The 25,518-nt window shown below is 41.1% G+C and overlaps 1 protein-coding gene across 1 annotated transcript in view; it reads left to right on the top strand.

Annotated features, from left to right (window-relative positions):
• DIAPH1 (diaphanous related formin 1) overlaps nt 1-25,518 on the top strand; it is an 84,260-nt gene that overhangs the window by 34,839 nt on the left and 23,903 nt on the right. The window contains exons 8-18 of the mRNA XM_078150498.1: nt 116-255; nt 728-836; nt 1,983-2,093; nt 2,268-2,386; nt 3,067-3,183; nt 3,963-4,078; nt 7,443-7,507; nt 8,528-8,707; nt 8,872-9,594; nt 10,472-10,586; nt 11,064-11,072. Coding sequence (XP_078006624.1) covers nt 116-255; nt 728-836; nt 1,983-2,093; nt 2,268-2,386; nt 3,067-3,183; nt 3,963-4,078; nt 7,443-7,507; nt 8,528-8,707; nt 8,872-9,594; nt 10,472-10,586; nt 11,064-11,072 — 1,804 coding nt within the window. The remainder of the gene's footprint in view (nt 1-115; nt 256-727; nt 837-1,982; nt 2,094-2,267; nt 2,387-3,066; nt 3,184-3,962; nt 4,079-7,442; nt 7,508-8,527; nt 8,708-8,871; nt 9,595-10,471; nt 10,587-11,063; nt 11,073-25,518) is intronic.

Here is a 25,518-nt window from a genome sequence, read left to right as displayed (position 1 = left end):
TTTGTCTTGTAGTCTGGGATTCTGCTGAGAAAGAGGCATGGGATACTGTACATTCACATTCTTTCATTTGGCTCTAAAATCTTTACATTCTTCTTTCCTGTTCTTCCTTTGCCAGTTTGGGATCAAGACAATGTTGGAAACAGAAGAAGGAATCCTGCTGCTGGTCAGAGCCATGGACCCTGCTGTCCCCAATATGATGATTGATGCAGCCAAGCTTCTGTCTGCCCTCTGCATTCTACCACAGCCTGAGGATATGTATGTGACTTAGAATTTTCTTCCTTTCCCATTTCCTTTCCCTGCTTTTTTAAATCTCTGCAAGTATATGTGCTGGTGAAATGGTTTGCTTGAGTGTGAGGAAATGTGCCTCTTGAACTCAGTTGCTTGGATAGACTGTGGTTCTACTCAGTATGGAATTTGGTGACTCTCATTCCCAATACAAGAGACCTAAGTGGAGTGGCTGTCTTTAGAAAAAACTCTGTATTAGAAGGACTAGTAGAGGATATCCTCTGGGCCACTGTCCACTGCTGAAGCCTCTGAGGGGTGGAAGCAGTGGTGTGGGTATTTTCCTAAACTTCCAAAAAGATCTTTCTTCTTGTGTCATGACAGAATAATTATACCCTTTATTTTCTCTTCTCACCCATGCCTCTGAGGTAGAACCCTGAATAATCTATCTTCCTTTTCCCCCATCCCTTTTCTTCCCACCTTTTAACCACTACCTTCAATGCAGGAACGAACGAGTTTTGGAGGCGATGACAGAGCGAGCAGAGATGGAAGAAGTTGACCGTTTCCAGCCTCTCTTGGAGGGATTGAAGAGTGGAACTTCCATTGCCCTCAAGGTATGTAATCTGAGAGCAGCACCTGGGAAGAAGATGCAGGGTCCAATATTTCTTGGGTCTTCTAGTCTCTCACTAGAACAAATGGAGTGTCTTCTTTTTGTGTGCTTTATGCTAAAGGGTAAATATGGGGCTTTTTTCTCCAGAAAGCAGACTTTCTTTGGTGCCACATTTTAGGAAGACCATAGGTAAGCTAGAGCATATCTGGCATGTTGGCATCCAGGACTGGAGGTCATGCCCTATAAAAACTGCTTAAAGAAACTGAAGATATTTAACCTAGAAAAGAGAAAACTTAGAGGAGGCGTGATGGTAGTGTTCAAGTATTTGAAAACTATGGGGGAAAAGGATTAGACTTGCTTTGCTTGGTCCCGGAGGGCCAAGTAGGTCCTAGTAGGAGCCATTGGGTGGAAGTTACAGAGAACAGATTTAGACAACGTAAGGAAACATTCTCTAATAATTAGAGTTGGCCAGATGTGGAGCACACAGGACATACTTGGTCTTCAAACAGAGGCTAGATGACCACTTGTCAGTGATACTATAGATGGGAATTTGGGTTAGGTACGTTTTGGATTGAGAGACAGTTTGACGTTGGGGATTGGAATCAGGCTGACCAGGCTTCAAGTCCAACCTCTGACACAAACTAGCAGTATAAAACTGGGCAAATCATTCAGTCTCCCAGTGTCCCCTCAGTGCATCTCAAGACTGAGCTATAGATGAAATGCTGATCAGCTTTGGTAGAGGGAGTTTCTTAACTGAGGAGCTTCCTATACTAGTGATAGATCTAAGCTGAAAAAACTTAAAAGTTCAGAAAACTGTCTTGGACCAAAGAGCCTCTGGTGACCCATCCTTGATTCAGTTTTGGTTAGGAAATTTCTGTGACTATTTTATAGTTGGGAAAACTGAATTTTGAAACAAGGAAGACACTTGCCCAGTTCAGGGTTTCACAGGCCTGGGAATTATATTAAGAACTCTGATCTAATCAGCTCAGTAATTAGATTGGGCCTCATGACTTTAATAGCTCTTGCAGGATCTACGTTAGATATTGAGGGTATGTATTTTCCTCTAAAAATAAGTTTAATGGAAAAGGAAACTTCCTTAGTTTCCTCAGGAAATTAACATTAATCTAGCTGTCTTATCTTTCCATCTTAGGTGGGATGTCTACAATTGATCAATGCCCTCATCACACCTGCAGAAGAACTCGATTTCAGAGTTCACATCCGAAGTGAGCTGATGCGCTCAGGTCTGCAGCAAGTGCTTAAGGTGAGGGCAAGTTGCTCAGAATTATAATATGACTTGTTTTTTTCCTTTTTTTTTCTGCACTAGTATCTCATTATCTTAAAAGCCTTGGTTATCAGTTTAAAACAATTTTAGAAAACAACCAGGACATAATGGGCACTAAAAAGTTTTTTGATGCCTGTGTTTGACTCTTGATAGGACCTGCGGCTGATGGAGAATGAAGATATGAAGGTACAGCTGACTGTCTTTGATGAACAAGGGGAGGAGGATTCCTATGACCTGAAGGGAAGGCTGGAAGATATACGAATGGAAATGGAATATCCTTCTGCTGAATAGTGGCTCCAAATGTGGTGCCTGTGTAGCAGCTGAATTTTGGGTGAAATCCTTGTGTCGTGAGAAAGATTTCACTACCTAAGGAATTAGGGTCCATGTCCCTATAATTGACTCAGCAAGAGAACCTTGTGGACATTCTTCATAATATTTTCAGGCTTCTTTTGTTGGAGAAACCTTAGACGAGGACATCAGAGAGTCCTTTATAACAGAAGGGGCCAGAAAGATTAGTATTTGCTTCCTGGGAATACTATGAGACTTGAATTTAATTGCAAGAAAAAACAGGTCAAGGAATGTGGCCAAAGCATGACCTTTTGAGGAGGTTTGTGTGTCCCTGACTACTTTGTGTGTATTTAAGTGAGGATTGAGAGTCATTGGCAATAATCTGGTTACATGTTGAGATCTGGTGCAACTACTTTTGTAGTTACTTTGTTCTCTTTGCTATTGATCCTGTAGATCTGAAGAATTTTACGACATAACCGTTTTGCACAGTGGTCTCTTAAGTTGAGAGGGCTTAGGAGATGGAGCTTGATTCCATGTGCTAATGATGGATTTCGTTGTGTTTTTTTGGGGAGGACATGTGGGGCATTTCATAGAACTGTCAGGAATCTGTGACTAGCCTAGTTTCTAAAATCCTATTTTCCTTAGCCCTTTCCCCCTTTCCCACTGATTTCAGTGAAGTTTTCCAGATCCTCCTGAACACGGTTAAAGATTCAAAGGCCGAGCCACTCTTCCTGTCCATCCTACAGCACCTGCTACTAGTCCGAAATGACTACGAAGCCAGGTGGGGTGGATGGCATGGTGCCTGGGAAAGCCAGGGCAGGCTAACTTTTTAGCTTTAGTGTTAAATTAAGAGGGAAAAATAAACTTTTAGATTACAAGGTAAAGCAGAGGAAGTAAAAAAGACCAAGGACTAGCATTCACTCACAGCCATAGGTGTCTGAGAATTTTCTCTTTAATTAGACAGAAAACTACCTCTGATTGGCTGAGAGGTACAAAGGGTGCAATCTCTTTTGGGGTAGGGCATTTTAAGGTTATCTTTAAAGTAATTTCCATTTGGAGTAAGGGAGCCATACCTGCCCATTTGATTGAAAAGGAATAGTCAGCAGATGATGGTAGTATTGTCCTGTCAGAGGAAGACCAAGACAGAAAATTCTTTGGGAGGGGAGAGGGGGCTGAAAAATGGAGTGAGAGAGCAGGAATTTGGGCTTGATTATCCAGAAAACTCAGGGCAGCTGAAGTAGTTCATGGCATGGCTATAACAACCTAAGATTTTCCCCTTGGACTCCATATTGAGTTAGTGATTGACTCAGTCAACAACCAACATTTATTAAGCTTCTTTGTGCCGGATACGTGCTAAGTGACAGGGGCACAAAAAAAGATAAAAGAAAATCCCTCGTCTCTAAGACTCTGTACAAACAAGCTATAGTCAGGATAAATTTGAAATAACCAGTAGAGGAAAGAGGAACTGTTTATTGCAGCCATGTGACTTCTAGGGTCTGGAGCTTCTTTGGAGCCTAAGGGTATTTTGATTATTCCTCACTCCCTTTTTCTTTTCTGCAGACCTCAGTACTATAAGCTGATAGATGAGTGTATATCACAGATAGTGCTGCACAAGAATGGTGCTGATCCCGACTTCAAGTGCCGACACCTCCAAATAGACATTGAAGGGTTGATTGGTAAGCACAGGGGTAGCTACTGCTGCCATTGGCTTTTCATCAAAACATCTTCTCCACTTCCCATTTCCCTTCCCAGTTAATTAATCAAAAGAATAGGCATTTATGAAATGCCAGACATGATACTAGTTGCTGGGGAGACAAAGACAAAAATGGCATTGTCCTTGCTCCTCAAGAAGCTCATGTTTTGGAGTGGGGGGCAGCATGTACACATACAAGTATGTCCAAAATAAATACCAAGTCATTTTGTGGGACAGGCATTACCTGGGAGGATCTGGAAAGGCCTCATGTAGGAGGCGGCATTTGAGCCTAGCTCTAAAGTAAACCAGGTCTTTTGTGAGGCAGATAAGAAGGGGGTGCATTTCAAGCTTGTGTCAAGGCACAGGGAAGGGCAATTGAGTGCTATGTGTGAAGAACAATGACAAGGCTCGTTTGGCTATACTGAAGAAGACTGCCTCAAGAGAATGAATGTATAACACTGGAAAGATAGGTTGGAGCCAAACCAAGGGCTTGAAGGGCTTGAAATACCAAATGGAAGAGTTTTTATTTTATTCTGTAGCTTGACCTTGTCTCCTTCCTGAGCTCCAGTTTGTATCACCAGTTTTGGACATTTTGAGCTAAATGTCCTGTAGGCATGAGTCTCAAATGCAACATATCCAAAATAACTCTATCTTTCCTTTTAAACCTATTCTCTTCTGAACTTCTGTATTGCTGTCCAGGGCAACACTATCCCTCCAGTCACTCCAGTTCACCACCTTAGTGTTATCTTCAGGTCCTCTCACTGACCCCAGATACCCCATCAGTTACCAAATCTTGTCATTTCTACCCCTGCATCCATCTCTTGCATCTAACACCTTCTCTCCCCAAATACTCACCATCCTAGTTTTGGGCCCTTTTCTGAACTGTTGCAATAGCCTCCTAATTAGTCTGCCTACCTGAAGTCTTTCTTCACTACATTCTACCCTCCAAAGCTGCCAAAGTCCAAGTCTAACTATGTCACAGCTTTACTCAGTAAACTCCATTCTTAATTCTCTAGGGTTTTTAGGTTCTGGGTTATCCAGAATAAAATAAAAACTCCTCTGTTTGTCATTGAAAACCCTTCATGACCTAGCTTTGGTCTACCTTTTGGTCCTAATTACATGTTACCCTCACATAACTTTATTATCTAGTCATCCTGTCAATACTTTTTTTTTTCACATGTGGCTTTCCATTTCCTAACTCTGTACCTTTGCATCTAGGGAAGGTAAACTTCTTTAGGCTTTGTGTGTGTATAGAGGGGTGTGGTTTATGGAGAGGGTAGGGAAGGGATCTGTTCTTTTAATATATTCCAGGGGATATTACAAAGGCACAAAAATCTATGCCTTAAATACATTACCCCCTCACTTATTCCTTTTGGGACCCCTGGTTTCCTCAGAGATTGAACTCAGGCTCTACATTCTACATGAAGCCTTTCCTGAACCTCTCAAGCTAGAAGTACCCCACCCACAAAAAATCATCTTGTATCCACCCTTCCTTCCTTCCTTCCTTCCTTCCTTCCTTCCTTCCTTCCTTCCTTCCTTCCTTCCTTCCTTCCTTCCTTCCTTCCTTCCTTCCTTCCTTCCTTCCTTCCTTCCTTCTCCCTCTCTTTCTGTCTGTCTTTCTGTTTCTTTCTCTTTTTTTATCTCTCTCTTTCCTTTCTCTGTTTCTCTCTTTCTTTCTCCCCCCCCCAATCTATCTTATTGCTTTGTCTTCATGGCAAATCTGTGGCAGAAGTAATGCATTAGGGAGAGCCTTTAGGCAGGGAGACCTGGGAGACAGCTATTGCAAAAGGTTAAAAAGAAATAGGATGTTTATCCTGGGACTAGGTAGATTACATTAGTAGTTGTAAACATTTGGCCATCAACACATTTTCCTTATTTTGGTGCTGCCATTTAAAGGAACATTAATGGACAAGGCAGCTTTCTGCTACAGGCCCATAGAACATTTTCCATTTGAAGTAAAAACTAATCTAAATGTTGGTACCTTCTCTGTATGAACAAGGTAACTGAAAGCACCTGGCTGAGATGCCACACATGTGGCTGGGAATAATAGCAGATTCTGGAAGTTAGAAATGCAGCACTCATAGGAGTTCCTTCCCTCCTCAGGCTTGGATTTTATAGTCAAGACCCTTCTCCCCTCAGAGCCAAGAGAGTCAGATAAATTAGCCAGATAGATAAGATTAAATGGGTCTCAAAGTAGTTTATCCAGGCCCTTCACAATTCACTAAAGGGTAAATCTGACATTATATTATTTTAGAGTCCAGAATTCTATGTACCTTGTTCTCTTTATATCCTTAGAACTGGGATGAAGTGATGGGCTTGAACATCTGGGAAGTGGGTTAACCTGTTAGGACTTTAGTAGGGAGACATATCTTTATATCAACAAATGCTTAGTAGGAAAATGATACCACTTATCACAAAGAAGACAAAAGTGAATTGGAAGTATGAAGTTAATCCTTTTAATCATAGGACATAGGAGGAATTCCAGTGGGAGTTTTGTTCTTTATCTGTCTGTTCCTATGGGGGGAGCATCAGCATCCATGAGCTTCTTTAAAAGTGATGAATATCAAACTATGTTCTGAATGAGGGAGACCATATGAAAGCAGATGATAATCTATATACTGAATTTCTCAGTTGTTGCTGATGTCGTGATTCTTTATGTATAGAGCTATATTATATTCTTATCACCAAAGTTTAAATATAAAACATCTCCATTTAAATTTTTTTTTACCAGAAATTTATAATAAGCAGTGCCATAAACCACTCCTTCCCCACTCAACCATCTTCCCTCCCCACAAAGTGAGGCTATTGAACTAGTCCAAATTAGAGCCTAATCTTGGGTAGTAGCTGTGTGAATGGAGAAAAGGGGATGAGTATGAGATGTTCTGGAGATAGAATTAGCAAGACTTTAGCAGCTGATTAGATATGTGGGTGAGATAAGAGAAAATGACAAGTTGAGAGATGACTGAGGTTTTTGAACCTGTGTGATTAGAAGAATAATAACACCCTCTATGGAGATAGGAAAATAAAAGTGAGAGGAGATGTGGTTCTAGATCCAAATAGCTTACTGGCCTTTCTCCCTGTCTTTTTCCCTTTCTGTTCCTAACTTTTACACATACATTCACAACTTTGAGCCTATGTAGGATCTGGGAGGTACTCCAGTATATTCTAGAGGGTCGTGCTTTATATGTGAAACTGGGGATTATAAACCTGTTTAGGTTTAATGTAATGGGGGAAAAGGGATCTGCTCTTTAGAATACATTTCAGAGGATATTAGAAGGATTCTTGTTTAGGATGGAATGAGAGAACAGAGAGAATTGGAAATTTTATTTCTTACTTTTTTTTTTCAGATCAAATGATTGATAAAACAAAAGTGGAGAAAACTGAGGCCAAAGCTATAGAGTTGGAAAAGAAGGTGATTATGAAGATCAGAGAAGGTTTACTTAAAGCACTTCCATCTTCTTTTTGTCTGAGAGTTAGTCTTGGTTGCCTAATCCACTGGTTTGCTCTTTTCCTCCATCCCTACCTACACATCTACCCCCCCTCCCCTTCCCCAGTCATTTTGGTGAGGTTGGCACACAATTTGGGTCCATGGAAAGAGTCCTGTCTTAGGGCCTTATTTAGCTGCTTGGTTTAGAAAGCAGCATGGTTATGGATAAGTAGAAATAGTACTGTTATACTGTTTTCTTTCCTGGGCCATCAACAGAATAGATATGACAAATAGTTGAACCAAAATAACTGCTCCCTTTGGTTACATTAGCATTCCTAGGTTTCTTCCCTTGGAACAATAAGGTGCTGAATAGGACTAGATTTTTTTTTGTGGGGCAATTGAGGTTAAGTGACTTGCCTGGAGTCACACAGCTAGGGAGTGTTATATGTCTGAGGCTGGATGTGAACTCAGGTCCTCCTGACTTCAGGGCTGTTGCTCTATGCACTGTGCCACCTAGCTGCCCCAGGACTAGATTTTTTGTGGCTATTGATGCAACCTGTCTTCGCCTGGTTCTTTGGGTTCTCTGTGACCATCCTTGAGCACCTTAGTGCTCTTTTGGGGTGAAGGAGTGGCTTTTGCTCCCAAATCCCCTTTTGAATGCTTTGCTTTGTAAATCTTAAAGGGCTATAAAAATGTAAGCTACTCCCCAAAGCTCTCCAGGTTTAGTAAAGGAAATACTTCAGAAAACACTTCTGAAAAACTTCAGACCTATAGCTTTCACCCCAGAAGTGAGAAGACCATTAAAATAATATCTAAGATCCACTCTCTCAAGTCCCAAGTTTTAGAGTCAAGGCATTATCATTCTCCCTTCCTAGGCATTGCCTCTGGTATGGGGCAGCTCCAGAGGTAAAATAGGAACATAATATGGTATGTTACAGAGAAAGTTCTGTGCCTTGCCCTGGGAAATAGAGTAGCTTCCTGGAATATTGATTTTTTTTTCCTTAGCTGGACTCAGAGCTAACTGCCCGGCATGAGCTACAGGTAGAAATGAAAAAGATGGAGAGTGACTTTGAACAGAAGCTCCAGGACCTACAAGGAGAGAAGCAAACATTGGATGCAGAGAAACAACAATTAGCTACTGAGAAAAAGGACCTGGAGGCTGAAGTCTCTCAGCTGACTGGAAAGGTAACATCTGGGCAGGCGAAGGTAGAGTATTTTGCCGCCTGTTGAAATTGGTCATTCTAAAGCCTCAAGATAGGTGTGCCTAAAAATCAATATGAACTACCCTTTGCTGGGAATGTAGGTGGAAAGTGTTCGATTGCTTATGTTGGTGTTGCTTTCTTTTGTAGGTTGCCAATTTGTCAAAGGAGCTGGAAGATGCCAAGAAGGATGTGGCTTCCCTTTCAGCTGCAGTAGTCTCTTCTGTTCCTCTTGCCCCGAGCAGTGATACTGTTCCCCCTGCCCCTCCTTTGCCTGGCAACTCTAACATACCCTCTGCACCCCCACCCCCTCCTTTACCTGGTGGCATTACTGTACCACCTCCACCCCCACCCCCTCCGTTGCCTGGTGGTATTACTATACCCCCTCCACCCCCACCCCCTCCTTTGCCTGGTGGTATTACTATACCCCCTCCACCTCCACCCCCTCCTTTACCTGGTGGCATTTGTATACCTCCTCCACCCCCTCCTCCTCCCCTGCCTGGTGGAGTTTGTATTCCTTCTCCTCCCCTCCCTGGTGGAAGTGATATTCCTCCTCCCCCTCCCCTCCCTGGTAGAGGTGGCATTCCTCCTCCCCCTCCCCTCCCTGGTGGAGGTGGCATTCCTCCTCCCCCTCCCCTCCCTGGTGGAGGTGGCATTCCTCCTCCCCCTCCCCTGCCAGGAGGTGCTGGAATCCCTCCACCCCCTCCACTCTCAGGTGGTATCCCTCCACCTCCCCCAGGAATGGGTGTGCCTCCTCCCCCACCTACATTTGGGGGTCTGGGAGTGACTGCGGTTCCAGCTCTGCCCTATGGATTGGTTCCAAAGAAGATTTATAAGCCAGAGGTGCAGCTCCGAAGGCCAAACTGGTCCAAGGTGAGAGCTGCTGCCAGATTCGAAAGCCCATGGTCAAAAAGCTGCATCTGGTTCATGCCTCAACCTTTTTTAAGTGGGTAAACTTACTTTCCTTTGGCCCAGTCTGTCTTCAGAGTTCCAGGATTGGCACCATTCAACAAGGATTTATTAAGGCTCTTATGTATGCAAAGTACCATTCTACCTCCACAGAGAATTCAGCATACTTTTTTCTGGCTTTTAAATTTTGGATTTATTATCAACTTAATGTATTTTACCTTTTGCCCCAGAAGATGGCAGCATTGTGGTAACAAAAATTTCATAATCAGCTATTCCAAAGTTTTTAGGCAGCTAATAATTGTCCTGCTTTAAAAGTCACAGATTCCATTTGTCATTAAAATATGTACACCTGTATCTTTCTTCCTGTTTGAACTTTAACAAAAACCATGTCTAAACTTAACCTTACTGAAGGGTATTTTGAAACCATTAGGATTCTGAGTTAGGCCTTCTCCTAGGGCCCAGGTTCAAATAAAAAAATTGATGGGGTCAGTTGACTGATTTATTCACCTGACAAAATTAACACATTTAGAATTAGCTTTAGTGAAAAGCGTATACCACAGTATCAGGAGTCTGAGAGTTACTAGAGCTAGAGAGCTTTGAGTCTGGAGTTAAGAGAGATGACAGAACTAAAGAAGTTTCTTTATGTCTTAATCTGAAGTCCATATCTCTTGTTCCAGCTTTAAAAATTGTAGCTGCTTCATGACATTTTGTTGGAACCTTAGTCCTGTAAATTGTTGCTTTAAAATTTGTCTAGCTGCTTTCCATATATACAATTTAGTTTTCATGAGTGGGAAAGTATAGAACCCATAATACTGACTCCAGACCTTCCCTGTGTCCACAGCTTGTTGCTGAGGATCTCTCTCAGGATTGTTTTTGGACAAAGGTAAAGGAGGACCGATTTGAGAACAATGAGCTATTTGCCAAGCTCACATTTACCTTCTCAGCCCAGACAAAAAGTAAGTACTTTCCTTCAGGGGTCAGTTCAGGTCCAGGGAATACCCTGTGGAGGAGGAATTTATCAGCCTTGACTAAGCTAGGAAAGGAAATTGAGGGTAGGAAAGGAGATATTGGGTGGTTTAGAATGGGACTTGTCTCTTAGGAAAAACAAACACATTTTTTTTTTTTTTTTTTGAGGATAACAGGATTAGAGAGATAAGTTTCCTTGGAATGAATGAGGCTTAGCCATTTCAGACTTAACATGTGGTTACATTGAGTTATCATCCCTACAGGTTATCTGATTTCAGTGTGCCCTAGGGCATGCCGAATGATCTAGCTCTGACTGTGCCTTGTGCCTGCCATGCCTTAGCAGATTGTTTTGAAGTGGGTGTGTGGTTGGCTGCAGATAACAGTGAACTAGATCTGATTCTTCTTTCTCTCATTTCATTCCAACTTCTGATGGTTTTTTTTTCCACCCTGGCCCACTTCTCCTGCAGCTTCCAAAGGTGAGTACAGCATGGCAGAAAATTTCATAGAATTAAAACTGGGTCTCTCAAATTGAGAAACAAAAAGAGGCAGAGAGTAAAAGTAGTGTTGAGTGAATGCAAAGAAACATTCAGGTAACTGAGTCACAATATTGGGAAGTCAGTTCTTTCTGAATGAGGCCATATGTGAATTATTTGGCAGGATGTTCTTTAAACTCTCTAGGATCTCATAGGGATAACAAGTATTATAAGGACACCTCTAACTTAGTAGGAAAGAAAGCTCTGCATGAATTTAAGGCATTATTCAAGCTACCTGTTGGCTTTTTTTTTTCTGGGAAATGATGTTGTCTCATATGTTCCCCTGCTTATTATTGTTATTAATAAGCCTTATATTTGTGTAGAGTTGTATATTCATAAAAGCTCTCTATATGTGCTCAGAGTACTGAAATATACATTATCTCATCTGATCATCACAATAGCCCTGTAAGGTAGGGACAGGTGTTGCCATCTTCCATTTTATAAATGAGAATACTGTTGTTCAGAAGGGTCAAAAGACTTAACCAAAATTACAGTTAATCAGAGGTAGAGCTGGAACTCGAAACCAGGCAACATGTGACTTCTTTACTGCTCTTTCAGCTATTTTTCTAATTCTCATACTGTTTCATTGCATTTTAGAAAAGCTAATTTGTCTTCTTTATGGAAAGTCAGGAAGACTTATCTTCTTGAACTCATCCGAGTTCAGATCTGTCTCAGAAACTTAGTAGCTGTGTGACCCTGGGCAAGTTACTTAACCCTGTTTGCCTCAGTTTCCTTATCTGTAAAATGAGCTGGAGAAGGAAATGGCAAACTATTCTGGCATCTTTGTCAAGAAAACCCCAAATGGAGTCACAAAGAGTTGGACACGACTGAAAACAACTGAACAACAAAATAAATTCTTTTTTCTCTATTTCCCCATTTTTTCCTTCTAAGGACATACTAATTTTGTATTGCCTTGGAAATGGGGTGGGGAATGGTAGGAGAGGGAAGTATTTTTAGTCTTCTTTCCTCAGGGGTGTAGTGTTTAGAAGTTGTCGCGCCCTATAATTTGGCATTTTCATCTCCTTCCTGTGCTTTTGTTATCTAGACATACATGTGTACCCAGTGAGTGAAATGAATAAGCATAGTTTCAGTGCACACTCTCCTCCCATGAGCAAAATGAGTATATTTATAATATGACAGTTGTAATTTTTCTTCTGTAATATGATGGGGCAAAATGACACTTTAATTTGTTTCAATTAGGAGCCTGACAGGCTGATGGGTACCTCTGGTAGCTCTTGGAAGTGGCTTGTGCGTTTGCATAGTGCTGTGAGCTGTCAGGGTTCAGTCCTATCTCTTTGTCCTAGTCCTCAGGGCAAAGTGACCTCTTGCCTCCTGGTGACCTTCCACCCTCACTGCTCAAGTTCTGGATAACAATAGTCTTAGGTCTCCTCAGTTTAGATGTTGTGCTGGTGTTCCCTCAGGCCCATTTAGTATCTTTATCAAAGAAAGCTGACTTCACTCTTCTTGTCCACTGATATATAAACTTCTTCTCTACTCCCTCTCTACCCCTTCTCAACCTCCCCCCACCATGTGATTACCTAGAATCTACTCCTCTTCGCCTGTTTTTGGCTTATTAGGATACTTTAGAATTTTCAGTGCCACTGCTAAACCTTTCTAAAGCTACGGGTTGGCCTCTTTTAGGTGTAAAAACTTTCATTTTCACTGACTTGATACTATTAAGATTCCATCATTCAGATTAATAAATGCCAAGATTCCATGGTTCCGGAGATGTGCAGATTTGAATTGTTAACAGGATTTCTTTTAGTGCCTTCTAAGAGTGCCCAGATCTAAATAACAGGCATCCATAAATGTACTTCAGAAAAGTGATAACTGAAAGCACAAGTCCAATAGCCTTCCTTGTCTTTGTGCACTTTGTTTCATCCATTTGTGCCTAGTTAGTTTACAATTTAGGAACTAAATTTGAAGCAGAGAACAAATGGCTTTATTGCTTTCTTTACTCTTAGGCACCGATTCCTATAAGCATTGATGTCAGTTTTTCCTCTTTTTTCCCTGCTATCTTTCTGTTTTTGAATTTGTCTGGGTACTACCCAGAATGATGAAGGAGCTATTTCCAGTGATGAAGTTCTATATTTATGTCCTTTGTGAACCAAGTTTACTTCCAATTTTGTGACTAAAGTTGGGACAAAAGTTCTCTGATCACCTGATGGTGTGGAGGCAAGCTTTGTTTAACAAAGGTCTTATAGATCCTATGAAGCTAGAAAGGTTTTGAGCATAGAATTGGTGATGAATTCTATGTTGGCTGTTCAAGGATAAGTCTGTTGGAGTTCAGAAAGCCCTGTCACTAGATTTGTACACAGAGTTTTAGCCATGGCAATTTGGCAAAGACCAAAGGAGTTACGATATAGGAGTTATGATCAGTGTTGGCAGACATCTGTCAAATCACAGATCCTCGAAATGCTGAAATATGGCAAAAGTATATTTTTAACATTTTCTGCATGGGTGGCAGGATCTGGAATTGTTTGTGGACTGAAGCTCATGGTCCTAGCTTTGGTTTAAGTTCTCTGTGTTGCCCTTTCCTTCCTTGATGCAGCCTTCTGCCACTTTGCTTAATCTGGAACACCCAGTACACAAACCTAATTTGAACATTACATTCTGATATTTTATGTAAAGAAAATGAAAATCAATTTTCTCAGGGAAACTTCATCGACTATCAGCTAGTTTACAGGTTTTCACTCCCTTTTGTTTCCCATGGTGTAGTAATTCTCTTATTTTTTAAGATAAACCTTATAACTAAGACCCACTCTATTCTTTTTCACTGAGTATAGAACTTAATGTTTTGTGTTAACTTAATATATTTCCAAAGTTCTGTAATATTAATGGAATTTAAATGGATGCAATCCAGAACTTAATTCGGGTGTAACTAAAATTTTTGGGCCCTCTTTTCCCATTCCCTACTGAAGTGTTTTCTATCATAGACTGCTTTAAATTTAGGGAAGTTTCCATGAATAAATATTTTTAAAAATTCTGTTAGAAAGCATTTGTGTCATCCTTGTTGTTCTGTATGTTTCTCTTTATTATGTCTTCTAATCCTCTCTCAAAGTAATGCCCTTTGAAAGAAATTCTCACATGTTTCACTTCCTGAAGTATGGAGATAATTGTTGAGATTCTTAAGAACACTGACTCTTTTTGGCATCTCTTTTCTGTTTTTCATGTTTAGAATCTTTAAACCTAGAGTTCAGGGTCCTTAGACTTTTTTGGAGCTAGGTGGTATGTTGTGGTGATTTGATTAATCCTTCTATCTGTTATAATAGGGATTGTGTTAAGGGAATTTTGAAGCTTATAAGAACTCTCTAAGTGCTTGATGGAAGTAAATTTATAAATATCCTTGGTTAGGATATCAGTTATAACTAGAGCTTTTGTGGCATTATTCTCATTAGAATTTGACTATACAAGGTTAACTCTTAAATCAGGTGCAATTTCCTTAGAAGAAGGAAATTTGACTCTAAAACCATACCTTTTTAAACTTAGAGAAATTTATCTTATTCCTTATTGAGAGACTCCCACATCTTACATACATGATGTTCTTGGTAAATGAGGCTGACCTAGTTTAGAGGTTTCTGCTGAACACCTGTAGAATATGTACTTTGTCAGGAAAATTTCACCTCAGCCCTTAACTTTGGAATTTTGTGAGTCTGGTTAAACAATTTTGTCAGACAACAGTCTTTATTAGAGCTGCCATTTTTTACTGCCCTATATTCCTGCCTAGATCTTTTCTTTCTCTAATCTTAAGTAAGAGAATAATACGGCTTGTCCTAGGACCCCCTTATTAATAGAAAGAGCAGACCTGTCTAGAACTCTGGGATAACTTTTGCCCTACTACAATTCAGCTTTTTATTACCCACAGGTATCTTCATTAAGAAATATTTCATACCTAGGTAGTAATTAATCTTAATATTTCAAGGAACAGTGATTTTATTAGCATGAGTATTTTTCACTCACACAGATCACCAGCAACTTTGTAGGTCTTAGAAAATTTCTGTGACCATTTCTGTAGCCAGTTACCTTGCATTTGGTGATTGAGATTTTCTGAACTGGCCTTGGACAATAGATAAAATCTGTCACAGGGTTCATTCCAAAAGCCTCTCCAGTTTGGTAGCTTTTGCCCTTCTCACATGACCTTTGAGAAGCTAGGTTCCATGAATCCTAGTGAAATGAATATTTAATTTTCTTATTTTGGCTGACATATCTTTCAGTCAAACTTATTGAAATGGTTTTAGGGGGAACACTAAAAATCATTATCCCAGAAATGGCATGAGATTGACTGAAATGTTTGTTTATTCAGCAAACATTTGACAGAATAGTGGCTGTTGTAAAGCCCCATGGGCTGAGGGGAGGACAAAAATAAAACTGGACAAAATTTAAAAGTCCCTGGCATAATAATAACTCTAAGGTATAGAACTTGATTTGCCCAATGCCCTCCAAAAGTTGTATTGTTCAGTATGTTCTAGTTGTAGGTTTTCCCTTGATTAATGAGGCTCACCCCAGGATCATTCAGTTTTCTTCTGTTTGCTGAAAGCCAAATATATTGTCTACTGGGAGTAGAATGGGAAGCTAATTAAGTAGATCTCTTTCTCTTGTCCACTCTTCTCAATTTCTAGCAATGTTTGAGAGACACGAATGCCATTGTTTTGTCATACACATGTACCCCTGACACTTGGCAAACCAATGTGTAAACTTCCTATTTTATGAAGAGATAAAGCAAGCAGTTCCATTTGGGCTGTCTGAAGACTGAGTTTGGAAATTGTGAGGTTCTTGTTTCCTCAGTTACTTAAAATCTAACCTCCCTTGGCTTCAGTTTCCTTATCTGTAAGATGAGGAGTTCAAACCAAGTAGCAGTTGAGATCCCGTACAGCTTTAGACCGGTGATCCTTCGATTCTGGGCATTTCAAATTTTGGCCCTAATTTAGGAATAAGTTTGGGCCATTTAAACAACTCAAGGAAGAGGAAGAAGCTCCACAGTGAAGCAAGGCTGTGGTATCTCCTAATTCCAGGGTCCTAAGGTAGTCTCAGGGCAAGGTGTACAAATCAGGAAGAAAGCTGATAGACCTACTTGACTGTAGCTTCCCTGGAGCTACTTAACCAGTCTTCAGAAGGGGTCCATAGTAGGAAGGGATCCTCTGAAAAAGGAGTCTTTACTTTTCTTCTTGCCTGTGTTCTCCTTTCTGTCCACCAGGTGGCATCTAACCAGTTCCACTCCCAATAGGAAACATTCAGTTAAATCTGCAGGCTTGCTATTTAGGATCAAGATTTTGTAAGGACATGGCATGACAGTGTACTTTTATGCTCGCATTTCTACACTTCGTTTCCCTGTTTATGCCAGTTTTGTAGGATTCTGTTTTTTCAGATTGTCTTTCCTATTGGATCGTCTATTAGATTGGAGTAGGGTCAGACTACTTACAGAAAAGCAAATTGGACAAATTTCCTGATAGCAAGTTAACAGACTTTCTCATTAGGCAGAATTTTTAGAGGTGTCAGGTCCTTTCTGTTACAACTCTTGTAATTTAAAAATATAAAAGATGCTGATCACCCATCAGGCTACAAGAAATGCTTCCTGAAATGGTCCAGCCCTGGATGTATTATTTAGTCTCTGAAAAGCTTAGAATTTGACTCAGCAGTCACTAATTACCAGAATATATGGTCCCACCAGAATTATAATAATGAAAGAACTGGAAGATTGCCATAATTTCTAGTTCTTTTCCCTTTTAGTGTTAGGCTCAATATTGCCTCTAAAAGAGTGCCACAGACAGTAATAGGTCTCCAGAAGTTCTGCCATTTGATGCCCAGTATCTCTTCAAATCCAGCTTATTTATAGGGAATTTGGAATTATTTTTTAGAATTTTATTTAATTTTTTAAAATCAAATTTTATTATTTATTTATTTATTTATTTATTTATTTTGTTTAGAGCCATTCTTCCTAAGGAGGAAATGTAGACCCTGAAAAATATCCTTTCCTTAGTTTCCTTCCATCCAGCTCCATTGTATGGGTCCTGCTTTGGGACTTTGTACTCAACCTATTATGTATACGTCTTGCTGTAACAATTTTTGCTAATCTTAATCTTTTCTTCCTTACTCTTCTTTCTATGGTAGGGCTAAACTCTCCTTTAGGCAGGGAATACCTGAGCACAGGTACTGAGCCATAAAGACGTGGTGACATGGAATGAAAAGAGCATTGTGCAAGCAGTAAGGTTTCTGGGCTCTGGTCCTAGCTCTGCCACTAACTAGCTGTGAAACTTGGAGAAAATCACTTAACCCCTCCAGTTTTTCCACTTTCCTTATTTGAAAGAGATAAGAGATTTGAAACATGAGTTAGAAGATTCCTTTCCAGCTTCATGTAGCCTGTCTCTGAGAGTTGTCATTGTTTTAAGTCATTACTCCCTACATTTTTCTGTAGCCGTAACACCTTTCCAGGCTATTCTGCTTGTTTTCAGTCTGAGTTGCATTCTTTCTCTCCACAAATTTAGTTGTTTCTGGCATTGTGTTTGTGGATGAGTATAGATAGTGCTGGGGAAGCATTGGTAGCCAAACATACTGGTGCCCAGGTCCGTATCTAGTTATCACAACAAACTCACCAAGCTGATGAGGGATAGTTAAAGGAGGCACAATGCCAGATAAAAGGCAGTTCAAGTCTCCATTCTTTTAAAATTTGAGGAGTTCCACACTTTTTCCACTAAAATCCTACTCTAGTACCTCATTATGGTATAGATGACCCTGAGTTATGCCAGCAGAGGATAAGCAAGTCACCTACCAAACTCCTGAGTATAGGCCTAGGAATGATCTGTTGTCCAAGGCCCTGCCTAGCCATGTTTGGAGAAGCTCATCATGAGGTTGTCTGAAGGAAGACAAAATATTGTGGTCTCTGCAGCTTTTGAGGACCGTATGCTAAAGTACTGAAAGAATTCAATGCCTAAAATTTTCCTGATGCAGGATGCACTTCATGTTTTCACCATCAGGTGGCACATTTCACCAATTTCATTGCTTATTTAGATCTGTTTTGTTTCTCTAGTATAGAGTCTGATGCAATAATTCCAGAGACTTTATTCAACTCCAGGCTGTATAATGTTCTTCTTCTTGTCAGAAAATACTTTGGGTGATTGAGGGATAGTTAAGGTAAAAGAAACTGGGAAATTAGAGCCTGCTCAGTGTCCTCCAGGAAATACTTGTGTTCAGAAAATCAGCTTCATAAGTACAAAGTGGTAGTAGGTGACTACTTTGAAGTTTGTCCTAAAATGATCTTGAGTGGACAGGAAGCTCATTTTGTGTCATTAGTGTTTAAGATGTGTCTGGTACATAGTAGGAGCTTAATGAATGCTTTATTAATTGATTGGTATGCCAGTCAAAAAAGCTGATGTGATCTTGGGCCACATAGTGTCCAGGACTAGGAAAGTGATAAACCTGCTCTATGATGTTCTGCTCAGCGTACATCTGGAGTATTGTTTTCAATTCTTGGCACCACATTTTTAGGAAGGACATTGACAAACTGGAAAGTGCCCAAAGGAAGGTAACCAGGATGGGTAAAGGGCCTCATGAAAGCCCCATGTGAGGATCAGTTAAAACAAACTGGAGATCTCGAAGGGATAGGGCAGGGAGCAAGTATGGACCATGATAGGGATCTCCAAATATTTATTAGAAAAGGAATTGGACTTGTTCTGCTTGGCCCTAGATGGCAGTACTAAGAGTAAGGAGTAAATTTTACAGAGAAACCAATTTAGTTTTGATGTAAAGAAAAACATCCTAACAGTCAGAGCTGTCTAAAATAGGAATAGGCTGCCCTGGGAGAAGTGGTATGTTTCTCATTAATAGACATTTTCAGGTAAAGGATGAGTGCCTGCCTGTTAGGGAAGTAGTAGGGGCAGATTCTTGTTCACGTATAAGTTGGATTAAATAGCCCAGGGAGGTCCCTTCTAACCCTGACATTCTATTGTTTTGTAAAAGGTTCCTACCCCTTTTCATCCATAGTCTCATAGGGCCATGTAAGTGGGCATTTTGAGGTGTTTTTTAATGGCATAGATACTAGAGAGGTTTTTTTGTTTTTGTTTTTGTTCTTGTTATGCCAGGCCTTAGGGGCATATCAGTGCTTCTTGGTGTCATAAAGAGGAGAGGACATTTTTATAGTCTTAACTTCTAGTATTTTGTTTCTCATCCATATTTAGAACTTGCAAAATCTTGACCAGTGATCCTGGTCTTTAACTCATAATAGAATAACAATAACTTGAGCTATAAACACACAACAACCTTGTAAAGGAGGCATTGATAATAGTGACTGCCACTTACATGGCTCTTTAAGGTTTTCAGGGTGTTTTAACTTATCTTATCAGAGCCTCCTAGCAACCCTGAGAGGCAGGATATTGTTACCTTCATTTTTCAGGGAGGAAACAGAAGATCTGAAGGGTCATACAATGATAAGTATCAGAGCCAAGACTTGAATCCAGGTCTTTTGACTCCAAGTCTAGGTTTCTTGCCACAGCACTATGGTCCGGCCTTTTCTATTACAGAGAATATTTCATCAAAGGTCATGTATTTTAAGATATTTTCTTCAGAATTTCATTTAGGCCACCACAAACAGAACTTCATTCAGAAAACATTTCTATATAATGGTTCAGATCATTAATGTTTTTCTCCTCCCTCATGTTATTTCATTCCACTCACCTGCCCCAGGAGCCTTCCACAGTCTTGGAAATCCTTGGAAAGCCCAGCAGGTAGGTCTAGTAGGCACTATATTGCCACTCTAGATGTCTTGGGCTGCATAATTTACAACCTGTGTTACACCTACCGTTATCCACATACTCAAGACTTAATGTCAGAAGATGCTTCCTTTTACTGCTAATCTAGAACACAGACTACCTAAATATCTCTGTAGATTATCCAGCCTGAGTATTTAAGTTTGTATTGAGGTTTGCTAACCTTACCATGACTTTAGTTTCTTTTTCCTTCTCTCTGCTATTCCAGAAGCTGTTCTTTCTTGTTGATACTGATTAAATTTTTCTCCTAGATTAAGTAATGTGTACACACAAACACACACACACGCAGAGTTCCCATTTTTTATCAGTGTCATGTACTAAAAGTGTACAAAATATCCCTATCTCCTCCTTGCAGTTGACATTTTGGAGGATGGATGTTCACAGTGCAAAGATTTTTGTGAGTGAAAAGTGAGTTTATTTCTACTTAGGAATATTATACTCCTATATTCTTATCATTCGTCTTTGAACTACTCTAAACTTAATCAAGATGGGCCTCCTGAAGACACAAGGAGTTTTAAGGAAGTACAAGTAGACTGTGGCTTGACAGACATTGAGGAAAAAATGCTCAGAGAAAATAGACTAGGAAAAGCCAGGCTAGAAGAAAAAAATAAACTGACAAGAAAATGAGGAGTACCAATCAGGGCTGGAAAATAAAGGTAATTAGAGCCCTTATTAGTGAACATGTCTTAAATGGCAATATTTTGGAATGATTGAGGTCATAAGAGATTAGAAATGGTTGGGAGATGAGCATGGAGAACACTACAGTTGTTCAGATATTCGCTAACTGAGCATGGACAAGAAGATCCAAACAGCAGCTATGCAGAGATGTATTCAGGAGGAGGAAGGAGGGCTTTAAGAAATGTGAAATGAGGATTTGGGAAGAAAAGAGAGATCTGATGGTCCTCTGGTAGTTGGTATACCTGAATTACAAAGTTGCTTTTGAGAGGAAGAACACCGCTATGAGAATTTATGTTTGTGTGGGGGTGCCTTTGACGCTTAGCTGTTTAGTAATTCCTATTTCACGTAGGAACATATCAGGCTTGCTGATAAGACCATAATGCTTTTGCATGGTCCTGGCCTACTGTTCAGCAATATTGTGTAGTATTGGCGATAGAGGAATTACCTACCAAGAACACTTGCTATGTAGATTGTGCTTACTGCAGGAATCTTTTCCTTCTGAGTATATTTTGACGTGTTAGCCAGAATATCTAAAGCCATTGGATTGCCTGGGATTCTGTCAGATCACCATTCTCCCTGTATTTTGCTAACCACATCAGCCTGACTGGATTTAATGTTGACTCACAAGTTTGAAACTTAGAGATTTGAGGCCAGGTATGGTATATATGTAGTCTTGGCCCTCCTTTATTCTCACCTCAATTTAAAAATAATACCTGATATCTCTGTAGCACTTTAAGGTTTGCAAAGTGCTTTGCATACATTATTTCATTTGAGCTTTACAATAAACCAACTATTATTATTCCTACTTTTCACATGAAGAAACTGAGACCTACAGAGATTGGGATTTGCCCACAGTCCCACAGCTAGTAGGTGTTGAAGGCAGGATTCTAACCCAGGTCTTCCCAACTCCACATTTAGTACGCTTTCCCAAGGCTCGGTGAGAAGGCCTGACCAGAATCCTTGGTATTTTTCCTGATAGAGAAAATACTTTCTGAGGATTTCCTGAGGTAGTTTATACTTTATGTTTTCCTAGAAGTTTTTAGACACTGAGAACATTAAAAAACATAAACTGAACTTCTCTTAAGGCCTTTGAATGCAGTCTTAGATCGTTATTTATGTAGCCTCCTTTAGGGCTTATTGGTGATAGTCTTAAATATCTATTGTGCTAGGGAAGGTGGAGTTGTTAACATCTGGTGAACTTTGTCCCTTGCGTGAAGACCCTACGGCATCCAGGGCAGAAGTTGTTTCCCCAAGCTCTGGAGAAGAATTTAACTCAAGTCTGATCTTTAAGTGTTCCGGTTCCAGGTACTGACTAGAATCTTTTAGCCTTTTAGGTTTATGTTAAAAGGGCACCATGAAAAGAAGGCCCACAGCCTTCTTGATTGCAAGCTTTGTCCCTGAAGCCCTGGATTCTTGCAGTCAGGGGCACAGTTTTATTTCAGCTTCACCATTCTCCTAAGGCAAGTGGTTTCTTCATTCTGCCTCTGTCCTGTTATTATTAGGATGAGAGCCCAATTGATAAAAGAGGAAGGCCAAGCTAAGTTCAGAGACTCTAGGCTATATCGTCCAGATTCCTCCTTCCCCCTGCAGTTGGTGAGATGCCCCCAAAGCCCAGGGTCTGGGTCCAGAAGGTGCTCCAGGGGTGTTGTTGTAAAGAACAGTGCAGACGCATCTCCTTAGCGTCTGTGTCATCCTAGCCTTGCCCTCAGTGCCATGGGCACCTCCTTTTGGAAGGGTCAGCCCAGAAAAGGGTGAGCTTTTTTTATTCTCCCCAGGACCCCCTCAGGGCAGGAGAGCTGCTCCAAATCCCCCCACACAGCACCTTTCCCTGCTTCTTCACCCCTTTCCTCTTCTCTTGCATTGCTCTTTTCAGCCACGGGGTGAGCGCAGTTGAGCTACTTTGGCTCAGATTCCGAATTATGAAGTCAGAGGCTAGGGATTGGAGGAGAGTATCAGGTGATTTTCAGTATCTGCAGTGACGAGTCACCCCTCTTCTCCACCCTCTTCCTCCCCCGCTCCCCCCTCCTCTTCCTGGCCTCCACCTCAGGAACAAAGAAGGGAAGAAAACAGGACTATGACAAAAACAAGCAGCTGCATCAGCAGGGCCACACTGGGGGCAGGGTGCTCTCGCCATCTGTTCTTTTTTTTTTTCGTGCTTCAAGCCTTGTGCCTTTACTGCCTTCCGAACCTGGAATAAAATAGGGGTGGGTGGTTTTAGGACCCTTAGTTATGAAGGAATTATGAGGAATTTATAGTCTGTTTACAGAGTCCCATGTGTGAGAAAGGAAGAATGAGACAGGAGCATATTACTATCATCTAGAAACACGTAGGTTTATCATCTTTTTCATTATATATCATTTGAAATATATATTTTTTACCCTTGTGAAAGGAGGGAGTGTTTACTTCAGGTCTCTGAAGGATTTGAGAAAGGAATGACCTAGATAAAAAGAAATCCTGAATTAAAACAAAGAAGAGTAGTGGGGAGTTTCCTGGCACTGTGCTGGACTTGGTCTCTGATCGTCATTCTCGGGGCCTCACACCCCCCTGCCCCCACCTCAGTCTGGCTTTATTAATAAATTTCTTTATTCCTCATGTCTCCTTTTGAGTCTTGACTCTAGCCCTCTAGCCCTGTTGTTTCTTAACATAACATAAGCTGATTATTCTTGTCCACACCTTTGCTGATACACACCTCAGTCTTTGCTTGGGGCAGTGCCTGTTCTATTTCCTACCCACCCAAATCTGATACTGAGTGGTTCTCAGCACTCCCTCACTGAATCACCCTGGGTGTGTTGGGAAAGTATCCGAGAGAGACTGAATAACTGTATTGTCCGAATGATCATATTTTCTGGAGATCCCAGCTAACAAATAGGTGCTCTCTGCAATCTGTATGTACCTTTGTGCTCCCCCCAATCCTGCCTGACCACCTTTGGCTCCTCTAGCCTTACGACCCACATGTCTTTGCTACTGCTTCTCAGTCTCACTCAGCTCTGTCACTTCTCTCTCCCTCCCTGCAGCCTCCCTTACCCATAACATTCTAATTCTGTTAAATTCAGAGGAATAGGAGTTTGAAATGGCAGAGAAGTTAGTTATGGAAATTTTGTTTGGGGGTAGAAGAGGCTGCTGATTCTAGCAGGCTCACTACCTTGTTTCTTTGCATGTTTTTTTTTTGTCTGAAGCTAAGAATGTACTGAGTATTCCTGAGTCCTCCATCTGTGTCCTAGGCATGAAGAATAGAAGTGGGGATTCTTCGTATGGGCAATTTGTTTCACTAGCGCTTGGGGGACTTGGCCTCCAGTGAGAACTGTTCATTCCTTATAGCAGCACTTGTAAGCCCACTCCGTATCTCATTGCTTCATGTAGCTCAGGTCCATGAGCACTTACAGTTCCTTTGATCTCAGTGGAAGGCCCTCAGTTCCTATAGAGAGCTCCTGACTGTTTCTTCTGTGGTGCCCACGGATCCCCAAAGCACTGTCCCTTTATTCCTTAAAGTGATTTTAGGCTTATATATGTGGGTGCTGTCACTTGATCCTGCTTTAGGAAACTCTCTAGGAAGTAGAAACAAAGCACTCAGAATGCTGACTCAAAACCTTTTTTCCAGACATTACCTGTTTGACCTTTTTTCATCTTTTCTCTGTTGTTCCATTTAGCAGTGAGGTGCCTGGCTGGATTCTCAGGATTTGTGTCACAGGGAGACTAAGGGCATTCTCATACTGAGCTCCTAGGCATTGTTATTTACATCATCCCAAGCAGAGCAGGTATTGTTGAGGTAGATGTGGAAGTAATATCTACTGATAATAGTAACTGACATTTATATAACATTTTGAAGTTAAAAGAACAGCAGCACAACACTTTAAATACATTATCTCATTCCAGTTTCCCAACAACACTATGATATAAGATACTAAAGATAATACCCCTATTTTACAGATCAGGAAACTGAGGCTCAGAGGGCTTAAATGATTTGCCTCATTGTCAGATAGCTAGAAGATGTTAAAGGTAGAATTTGAAATCAGGTCTTCTGTATTCCAGGTTCAACATTTTGTTCACTGTGCAAGGTGGAGGTGGGGTGTTTGGGGTTGGGGTTGTGCCTTTAGCTGAGTTCCCAGTCCCAAGCATGCAGGATTAAATCTGTTTTCAGCAGTATTAACCCAGTGTCCTGGGTTCTCTCTGCTGACTCACCCCCACCTGCAGTTCAGGCAAATCCTTGAGGATTTTGTTTCCAGGATGTCAGACAATCCTTTATTCCCCCATTTCCTGTTTGTAAATTTCATCGAGGGGAGCCTGCAGCAGGAATTCCTGGGGAAATGAAGGCAGTGACCCTGGGGCTCCCAGAGACTATGAGATCATGAATTGGAATGATGGAATTCTGTGCTCTTGGCAAGCCTCTTTTTCGTCCTGTGGATGCAGGGAAAGTCTGTTAACACAAAACATGACCAAGCAATGGACTGGGAGTCAGACATTCTAGCTTCTGAATCTTCTTTATAACTCTCTTTTGAGGGCACATGTCGAAAATTTGTCTGTGTGCCATGCTTTATTTTCTCCTTTGTGAAGTTGGGGGTGGGGGGTGGGGGTGGGGGTGAAGAAGGCTGAGGTTCTTTGGTGAATCACAGAATGAGAAATAAAGGAAGGTAGGTCCCCAAGTTGGACAGCAGAGGGTGTCCTTGTGCTTCTCTTCAGCTGCCTGGTTCTGCTGCATTCAGCCATTTTATACAGATTGTTTTCCTCCCTGAATATCTCCATTTTGTATTTGTGACGCAGGAAAAAAAAGGACTTAGCCAGGGGTGGAGTCTGGGGTGGGGAGGGGGAGGAGAAGGAGACAAGCTGAGGCAAAGCTTGCCTCTCCTCAGCTCAGCTGCTGCTCATCAGGGACACACCTCACTGCAGGCACCCGGCTTCCTTAGGCAACAGAAGGAACAAGTCCTTTCTTGAAAAGCCTAAAGCAGGGAGCTGTT

This window comes from Phascolarctos cinereus, unplaced genomic scaffold (genome assembly GCF_003287225.1).
Source record: "Phascolarctos cinereus isolate Bilbo 61053 unplaced genomic scaffold, phaCin_HiC Scaffold_2;HRSCAF=192, whole genome shotgun sequence".
NCBI lineage: Eukaryota > Metazoa > Chordata > Mammalia > Diprotodontia > Phascolarctidae > Phascolarctos > Phascolarctos cinereus.
Note: the sequence above shows the minus strand (reverse complement) of the source record. Positions and strands in the feature narration are given on the sequence as shown.